We start from the raw sequence: 10,308 nt of genomic DNA, 5'->3' as shown, positions 1-10,308 counted from the left end.
GAATATAATAATGAGAACTCCCTATGCCTGAAGAAGGGGGACTGCACCCAAAAGCTTGCTAAGAACCTTTTTTCCAACTACTCAGTGGGTCTAATAAAAGATGTCACATCTACTCAAAGAACCTTGCCTGAAAATGTGTAACAACTCTAGAGCTGGTTTCCATCCAGCTTTCATCTGCACCTGTGGCAGGGCCCTGATTGACATCAGCTAGAAAACTATCCTGTGGCAGGGCTCAGTCTTGCAGAATTTCTCCAAGATAAAAAAAAATAAATTGGTTGCTGTTGTTTCCATACTTAATTTCTAATGCAACTCACCAAATCAATGCAAAAGAGCATGAGATTAAAGAGCATTTTTTTCAGTAGAAACAGTTGACTTTCATTATTATATTCCACAGGTAACTAAAATGCAATAAATCCACTATCATATTTCAGTATGTAATCCTGTTTTTTATAAGGTTGGGAAGACTATGCCTTAGTCCATAAAATCCTGACAATGACTTGGTCCAGTAAAACACCTTATTATGTTTTATTAGTTTGTGATCTCATGGTTACAGAACTCTGTTTACAATATTGCTTGGGCAACAGAAAAACTTTCCTTATTTGATCAGCCAGTTCTCTAAAGTATTTTATCACCACATCAGCAACCAGTTCTATGACAAAAGGTTACAAGCATGAAACCGAGCACGCAACCTGAACATTACCCATGGTAGAAAGTGTTATACAATGAATCATGACCTTTTCTATTATTTCAAAAAATTACTATTTGTGACCATGAGAGAGAATTTCACAGCTGCAGGTGCTGCTAATCATGTGGATGGCTAAATATGTGGAAAGAATGGCAAGTTTAGTTAATGGCCAGTGCTTTAGTTATACCAGTGCTTCTCAAAGTGTGCCCGCGCACCCGGGGGGCCCAAAAACCCCCCCAGTCACCGGTCCACAGCGAGTTGCTAGGAAAGAAAGAAATATATTCGCCAGTCAGCAGCAAGTTTCCAGAAAAGAAAGAAATATATTTTCAGAAGCATAACATTGATATGTCATAGCGCCACAGTTTGTATGCTCCAACACTCCAGGTGACATCACGTGGTGCGAGGTGAGGAAAGAGAAAGAAACAGCCGGTCACGCATTTGTGTAGCGCTGTTACATGCAGTTCCTGCCACTGGCTGAACCGGGTACTGGTCCCTGGCCCACTGGAAAAAAAATTGCCGGTCCGCCACATCAGATAGTTTGAGAAGCACTGCTCTATACCACTTCTCAAGTAATCCCTTCTTTGAGGTTCAGTTTACATTCTGGTAAAACCTTATTCTAGTACATTGAACATTAGCAAAGTTTAAGACTCACGTGGCCTTAATTGGTTGAGGAATAGGAATGGGCAAACTTTCACGTTGCAGCATTTTCTTAGCTCTAGAGAACTGAAGTTCATACTTTTATGTAACTATATTCTGTAGTGATACCAAAAGTTGACCATTTGTGTAGCAATGAAACATTGCATCAGGCGGTGTTAGTTGTTTTTTTTTCCCTTTAGGATGCCTACTTAACTCCGAAAAACAAGTTAACTTAATTTCTAATTTTGCTGATTATTCACTTGGGGGGAGGGGAAATAAAACACCAGTAAGCAAAGACCTGTGTTTCTAAAATGACATTTCTCCATACAAATGATAACTATCTAAAGGGAGATATGTAAGGGATGTGTCTAATTGCAAAGATTTATAAGCATTTGCTAAAATATATACCCAAGGTGGCTTTCTGTTTTAAAAATAGAAACACCCAACTCAAACAAGAGTACTATGCAAGCCACAGAATGGATAAAAATTGGGAATAAAGTGTGGAAGAAGCAGGTAGAACATACTGGATTCAGCTATTATGGAGTTAAGGTAGACCTGAAAATAGCAATAGATTTAAAGACAATATCATGTCTAAATATTCTAAGGCTTATAACCAGTACTAACATAGGATGCAATTGGAACAGAGCATCTCCGTTCCAGTTCAGACTACCAAAGCTACAGTTTAAAAGTCTCGTCCTGTCATTTTTCTTCCAAGTCCTTACTTCAAAGAAACAATGCAGAACCAGTATATTTATGGCTTTTTCTAGAATTGCCTGGTCATTGCACAAATACCCTAGCATTTTAGGGGCATTTTTATCACTTGATACTTTTAATCTGTACCTTCACCACTTTTCTCTAACAGCTCTGCTTAAATTAGATAGCTGTAACAGGTCTTTTTCACTTCCAATTTCTATCACTCCATGAACCTGTTTTATGTAACATTGCCTTGCCATATCTAAGAGGAACCACGTGATAAACTGTAACTCATTTTTCCTTTATTCAGTGCTGTTCCCTAATGCACCTTACTTAATGTCAGGCCAGTCTTCAGAGAGTGTGAAATGGTATATGTACCCTGTATCAGACTAAGGGGCTAAACAATTCCTTTGGGACTGACAAAAGCCCCAAAGATGCCTCTGACGCAGCATGGTGGCTTTACTTTGTATAAAGGAGGAAATTACTAAGAAGTTCAGATGTGGTTATGTTGCTCATATATTCCACCTCCTCTGATATTTAGTTGTCTCAAAAACTACCTACGTAGGTTTACCATACGTCCGGGTTTGCCTGGACATGTCTTCTTTTTTGGCCGCTTGTCCTCTGTCCAGGCAGGTTTTTTTAAAATGCGAGCAAATGTCTGGGTTTTTGCTTTCCCTCTGCTTTTGCTTGGAGGTGGGGGCACTGGGGAAGCTGATTGGCTGTTGGGAGATCACATGCTCTGCACTAGGGCCCCAACAGCTGCCAGAATGCGTGTGTGCGCAAGCAAGCTGCTTGGGCAGCAGAGCTGGGAGGGAGCAGGGACTGTAGGTCACAAGTGCAGGGCACTGGCAGGGTTAGGGGATGCAGGGGGCTGTGGGTCAGGAGTGCAGGAAACCAGCAGGGGTGGGGGGGCAGGGGGCTGCGAATCAGGAGTGAGAGGCACCAATGGGTACCAAAGAGCTGTGGGTCAGGAGTGAGGGGCACCAGCATGGCTAGGGGGCAGGGTGCATATAACTGCCCCCCATCCCACAATCATATACCACTTCCCTGCCTTCTTTGTACTTTCTCTGGTTCTTCTGTCATCTTACATGCTGGGGACTAGAACTGCTGTCACCTCTCTCATTCTAGATGAGAAGTTTTCCCTGTATCCACTCCTCTTTGCAAGTGTCAGTATTGTTAACCCCTAACTACTTTGCTCATTCCTAGAGATTCTTGGGCTCATTGCTTTCTGGATGCCTAGTAGTGTAGATGAAGGATACCTGCACTGTATCTTTCCTCTGCTCAGACTGGCTGGTTCTGCAGAACTAGTATGGAATATCTTCTCTTCCATGCAATCTGCTGCTCTAATCTTTCCAAAACAATGGGTGGCTTGGGTCTGTTCCTTTAGTGCTGCTCATTGGTCAGGTGCCATGTCCAAGAATTGTGTGAGTTAAGCAATACTTCCTGACCTGGGCTTTGCAAACCCTGCCACCCTGGACAAACACAGAAAGGTGCAGAAAAGAGCTAGCTGAACTCTTTTGATAGGGAATGGAGGGTGGGCAGCAAAGGCAGTGGTAGGGCTGCAAAGCGTTTTCAGGAGCTAGCAAGTGCAGCAGGAGTAGGCAGGAGACATACTCACATTGCCCAAGGGGGGGAAGCATAGAGAAACTGTGAAGATGTTATGAGGAGGAGGGAAATCAGTGGAGACAGGGAAGGGGCTGATCTGAGACTCCTGTATGAAAGACTGCTCCACATTTGACTTCAGCATGTAGGACAGAAGGGGCCCTCATTCCATCCATGGGCTCAGGCTTCACCTAGTCATTTCAGGGCACCACCGGGAACCGTGGCTGGGAAGACAGCCCCAGCACCACTGCCTGCCCCTCATTCATAGATCACTGTGTTTTTTTCTTTTTCGTCTACTCTTCCCCCAGAACAGTTGGAAACACTGTCGGAAGATGCTGGAAAGAAAGATCTTCCCACACCAGAAGAAATGGGGGGTGATACAGGTATGTATGGGGAAGTGACATTGGCTAAGTTAGGTGATGTACTCATGCTCACGCAGGAAGTCTTTAGCTAAGCCAGGAAGTGACTCTAGGCCTCTTGAATCTGCATTCATTGACCTACCCAAAGACAATCATTGCTGCCCTACCTACCATCTCACATGGAGCACTGCAGGAAAGAGATAGTTAGTTCCTGACCTTCAAGCACAAAATTCTGCAGAGCTCGGCCATGGCAGAGGATCCAGTCAAGCTGGTTATCAGTGCCTACCCTAACACACTTTCATAGCACACATGGCTTATTCACTCTGCTTGTAGACTCCATTTCAGCTAAGTGCAATAGCTGAGTGATTACAAGGCTGGACTGGAAACTGGAAGGTGTTTTGCTGTACAAAATCAAATCCTGTCCACAGGAGAGGCCTGTTTCTTGAGGAAAGACTTTGGACTAAATGAACTTTGGAGACCCTTGCTTTATTCTTCTACATTAAGTGACAGCTCTCTTTCTCCACAGCAGCTGCTGCCAGCGCCCCTAGAAAATGGTCTTCCTTTTTTAAAAAGATACTGAGATTATACCTACATGTTAAATTGTTTTAGGAAAAATAGGTAAAATATAGAGTTAGGAAAAAATGTGGTCTGGTGGAGGCTGCTAATTGTACTTTGTGATCATTTGAAACTTCATTCTCATGTAGTGAAACTCAACAAAGAGGGCAGACAGACAAGGCAGACAGGAAGCCTACTCCACAGGGAGAAAGGCGGCTCCTTTTAGGATGCATCATTCAGGAATTAAGGTGCACTCCCTCCTGTGCCACAGGATGGGTGTTGGAGAGAGAGTTCAGGAGCTAGCCCAACCAGCAGGTAGTGCCACTAAGGGCCAGAGAACTTGAGATAACTTGAAGGTACCACCTAGCAAGGGTGGGGAGTTAAAGCCAGCAGATAATACCATTTGGAGATGGCAGCATTCTCCACCTGGAATCACAGGGTAATCAGAAGGCCGCTAGAATCACTGGTGTTGACACATCATTCTCAGCACCAGTAGAGAGAAGAATTTTCTGAGTCTCTAGCTACGGTGACTAGGATTTAACTCAAGCTCTCTGAGCAGAAGAGCAGCATGGCACAGCTGCCTGAGGGGAGCAAACACCCAGGACTGAGGACCAGTCTGTCTTTGCCTGGCAGCAGGGAGAGATGAAGGGAATATTCATGTCCCTGACCCCTGCCAGGCGTGGCTGGTGAACTCAGGCTGGTGGGGTGAGTGGAGAGGCAGGGTCAGTTGCAGCTAGGGTGGAGCAGGGCGGGGTTTGCAGCTGGCCAGGAGCGTGAGGTTGGTTTTCCACTGTTCCTCTCTTACTTACAGCCTCTAGCATTTAAGGTCTAGGTAGTTGTAATTAGAGGCTGTACCCCTATCCTGTGTCTGGCACTTGGTTTTATTACTTGGTCACTTGGGCACCTATACATATGCAGCAAGGCTGCTCCAACATACTGTAATTACAGCGTGCGGGAGCAGACTCGAGTCGGCTGGGGCATGATAAATACCATGCTCCAGCAGACTCCAGCGTCACATCTGTCAGCATCCCTGCACTGAAAAGTGGTGGTGGGGGCACTTTAACTAATGCTTTTTCAGTGAGCTGTAGTTAAATTGCCCCCATCGCCATTTTTTAACACAGGGACACTGATGCATGTGACGCTTTCAGAGCCACTCTAACTGAAGCACTGCATCCCCCACACTCCCAGAGCACGTGTATAAACACCCTTGGTTTTGTCACTTGCATTGCTGGGCAGCTCACACTCACTACATGGACTTGGACAGAACTGTCCCCTTTCTGGCCAGACTAGCCCGCCCATTGTCCAGGATGGGATTCTCTTGCACTGTTCTCACCAGCCTCTGGCATTGGGCACTGTCAGAGATGGGATACAGAATATGCTAGACCAGGGATTGTCAACTGGGGCTACACGTAACTCTGGGGGTACTTGGAAAGGGACTAGAGGGTACGGGCAGGCAGATGGGGATGGAGTGACACCCCCCACCACCCTATGCCACCACCTCCCAGGAATAGGGTTGGGGAGTAGGGAGGTGAGGGCAATGGCTCCCCTCTGTGAGCTGCACAGGCGCCGCATGGCTGACTGGATGTGGTGGGGCGGAGCGCACAGGCAGCGGCTCCAGAAGTGTACCCAGAAGGTGTACACTCCTTTAAAAAGGTTGAACCCCCTGTGCTAGACTATATGGTGAAGGGGCTGCTATGGGTAGGGGATGAGCCCAGCTGGGTGGGGAGGGTGGGGCAGATAGTGAGCTCATAGAGATGCCTTGGTAGAATATCAGGCATTCGGCCAGAGAGACCGTGACCTCATAGAGGGCTGACATCAGCCTGCAGGGCAAGTTCCAGAACCCCAGGCCAGGGGCTCAGACCTGAACAGACCTTCATGGTGGCAGGTCTCTCTGGCTGAAGCTGATACAGGTGAGGGAGAATCTGATTCCTATTTCTGGTCCCAGGGCCACGTCTTTTATCTGTCCATCCCTTCTGCCCCACAGGTGCCCCCCGCACCAGAAACTCTCAGGTTTCAGCCAAGTGGTGCAGTTGGGCCCCTCTCTCTGCCTGGTCCCCAATCCTTCCTTGTGGTTAGAGGTCAGGGTTCTGGCCCTTCTCAGTCACAGTCTGTAATTTAATATGGTAGTAACTTTGGAGTAAAAGCCAGTTGTGAGCTGTGCCAAATCTCAGCCAGTTCAGGCCCCCTGGAATAGTTGGCCTCAGGACAAAATACTCAGTTGTACCCTTTTGATGGGTGGGGAGCTTTGATCCCCATATTCCCCTGCAGCTCTGTCTGTCTCTCCAGCTGTCTGTCACTCTGACTTGGGTCCTGCTGCACTGAAAACAAAGGGGCTGCTCCAAGACTCAGCCACTGGAGATAAAGCGCACACTCCTGCATCCCCCACCACTCCTCTGACTCCCACAGGGGGCCTTTCCTCCCTGCTCTAATTCTCTCTTCCCTTCTCTTCCTGCCTCTTCCCTATTCCTACACCTGAATAGGATCCGGGGGAGGCAGTAAAAGACTGGGATTCTCCTCAGGTTCCTTCCAGGGAGGGCTCAGGTGGGTGGCAGAGACTCAGGGTCAGGAAGGAGAAGGGTGGGGCAGGAGGAGGAGGGGAGTTTGAGGACATCAAGCATAGGGCTAGGGACTCTGTGTCTCTGCCTGATAAAGGCAGTGCAAGTGGGGAGGGCGGGACTTTTGGGGGTGTCTTTTATTAGAACAGGTATAAAATTTGGGAGCCATGTTAGACAAGGGCACAGAAAAAGGGTACCTGGTACCCAAAAATTTCTCTAACTGAGCAAAAAAACTGACTGGGTCTGGGAGAAAAATGTGACAAAAAAATTAGAAACTGAAGTGGGGAATTCTTTCCCACCTGTACGGTGGTCCAAGAAAAGATGTCCCTAAAATCACCTTGATCCTTGCATATTGACCAGATCATTATGACTATGACAATACTCCAACCCTACTGGGAGGAAGGATATGGCTTTTATTCAAATGAGACAGATATAGCCAATCATGGGACAGAGCATTTGATGCTAGGAGACAATGGCCAGGTGGTTGCTTAGCACAAGGTGATTGTAATCCAATTACATTACATACTGCCAAAGAGAGGAGAGAGTAAACCTATAATTATATGGCCATGGCATCACATCACATGATCATTGTTTCTAATCATCTAATCCCTCCAAGTTGAAGATAATGAGGAATACAACTGATAGGAGCAAAACATTACAAAAAAATACAAATGGAAGTGGAGAATCCTAGGGGAATAGTTCATCACCTTGTCAAAGAGCCATGACTCCACAAAGAGAAATCAATATTGTCTCTAAGCCCCACTGCATTCAGCAAGAAAGGGAAGGCAGCAAATAAGGACCAAGCAGCAGTACATGGCAAGGAGAAAAGGGGGCCATAAATGGCACTTGATAGAAATTAGGAGTGGGTTCTGCCATCTGAGTTGACTTCAGGAACTGACAGCAACAATGGGTTGTCCACCTCTCTGTCTACCAGACTAGAGCGAGAGGGGAAGAGAGGGGTGGGGGAGTGCACTTTACAAGTAAGGCTCACAGAAATGTGCTGACAGTTCAAGAGTGGGAAGACTCATGGATATTCAGGTCTATCCCAGGATCTGGACAGGGGTGCACTCAAGTGACCCCAGGGCCCTGTGCCCTTCCCCTGCTTTTGGGTCCCTCCAACTTGGAGTTCCATTTTTCCTCATTCTTGGATCCTTGCCAAGCATCCAAGCACTCAGTTGGATATCTAACATCCCCCTGCAAGGCCTTAATATAAAATGCATGGAGAAGGTGACCTCAAACATCTCATAAAAAAGAGAGATGTGGAGCATGGTCCCCTTCCTGGCTCATAAGGGAAAGGTGCATCCTTCCACTCTCACAGTGTTTTTGAAAAGACAGGATGTGGCCTGTGTTAATTCATCAGCAATACACTCCACTGAAACATTTTGCAAACCTTCAAGCTATAGCTCACAAATGGTATTAACAACTTCTTGGAATCTGTTAAAAAATGCTACAATCGCTTTAGCAAAAAGAAACCCAGGTAAAGGAGGGGGTGAAGCAGAAATTGATTGCAGCAGAAGTGATATTAACCAACCGTTTACATGTTTCTCAGTAGATTTAGCCAGGGGTTACACGAATTACAAACAACTCAAAACTTCTTAGAAGAAAAATATCAGATGGATGGACAGCAAAAACGACAGAACAAAAACAAACAACATATGCTTCATGAAGCAATGAAGGTTAGAAACAAAGCCACAGTATAATTTATACTATAAATTATACTGTGGCTTTGTTTCTAACCTTCATTGCTAGAGTCAATGGTAGTTGAAGCATATGCTTCATGAAGCATATGTTGTTTGTTTTTATATTAGCATTGCTAATATATATTAGCAAGGTAATTGGTAAATGGCTAGAGTCAATGGTAGCCCATGGATTTGCTGGCAATTCTATTTCAAATTTCCTAAAGAAGATGATGGCAGCCCCAATCTAACAACATGCACATGCTTTATTTCAAGAATGTCTGGGATCCCAGGGAGCTCAGTAGGACTGCTCCCAAGATTGTTTCTTAGCAAGTTGCATCAATGTTTGCAGGATCAGAGTACAGCACAGAAGGAAAGTTGACCCTGTTGGTTTTTAAATTTGATGAGCAGAGCTCTATAATGCTTGAAGGTCCTGATCTCCAGGTATTGTCTCCACTGTTGTCTCTGTCTTTTCACCGTCTTTCCATTAAAATGGTTATGTACCTCAGGCAGACCTCTGGCTACACAAAAGTCAACATAAGAACTTCCATTTAATTCAGTAGGGCCAAGGGTTTTACCTTTACTCACCCCCAGAGTTGGGTTTTTATAACAGTCTGGGACACAGACTCCTAGACCTGCAAGCAGTTGGCACTCAACATTTAGGACTATCCTGGAATGTATTATTTTTCATGTCAGGTAATCAGCAGCCTAGATTTGTGCCAATTGCTAATAAAGGCACAAACAACAAAAGATCATCCTCTCAGGTAAGAAGTCAAGGCATGGGGAGATGTCACAAGTGGAAGCTGATGATGTCAAAACTGAAAGATAAAGTGCACCCTGCCATGATGTGTAATGTGCAGGAGTCACCAAATGCCATTGTTCCGACACAATGCGCTGTATTGTGATTGGTTGTGTGACACATACTCTTTTCTTAACACCAAGGGAAACAACAGAGTGACAAAACTATAAAAGGCACTACAGCCTGGTGGCCACAGACTTGTAGAAAGTAGCTTTGACCCAGTTCTGCTATGTGTAAAATGGGGGGAAAACTCTTTACCTCCTGCACTAGGGGGGAGGGTGTTAATTAGCAAAAGGCTGCACAGTCCTTGAAAAACATAAAATCTTCATAAAAGATGGAAAAAATATCTGCAAATTAATTGATTTTTTTCCATAAGGAGAAGTGAGCTAGTTGAGAAGTGCTTTCTCAGGGAGGCGGGGAGACAGGGGGGAGGGTTAGAGACCATCCCAATGCCAGGCCTCAGCACCTGTTCAAATATGGAACATGAAGTGAGATTTCCTGTCATTTTGCACTCAGCATGTGGCAGTCTCTGGACACAGGGCCCGTTCCACAGCATGTGTCCAGAGGTGTATCCGACTCCTAGCCCCCCGGCACTTGTAACAGGGTAACCTGGCAAAATTAGGTCATCTCTAGGCTCATGTGGGGGAATCCTGGCCTGCTGAAATCAGTAACAAACCTCCCCTGGGCTTCAAGATGATCACAGTTTTCTTCCATGGTCTTCAGACTGCATGTCGGCCCTTCAGAAACA

General features: G+C 45.7%; 1 protein-coding gene across 1 annotated transcript in view; it reads left to right on the top strand.

Moving 5' to 3' along the window:
* The first annotated feature begins 8,623 nt into the window (after nt 1-8,623).
* Nucleotides 8,624-10,308, top strand: part of LOC112551065 — a 2,860-nt gene continuing 1,175 nt past the window's right edge. The window contains exon 1 of the mRNA XM_025209947.1: nt 8,624-8,761. Within this exon, the coding sequence (XP_025065732.1) occupies nt 8,624-8,761 (138 nt within the window). The remainder of the gene's footprint in view (nt 8,762-10,308) is intronic.

The sequence above is a fragment of the Alligator sinensis genome, unplaced genomic scaffold (assembly GCF_000455745.1).
Source record: "Alligator sinensis unplaced genomic scaffold, ASM45574v1 scaffold784_1, whole genome shotgun sequence".
In the NCBI taxonomy this organism is placed as follows: Eukaryota; Metazoa; Chordata; order Crocodylia; family Alligatoridae; genus Alligator; species Alligator sinensis.
The sequence above is the reverse complement of the archived record's forward strand: the minus strand, read 5'-3'. Positions and strand labels throughout refer to the sequence as shown.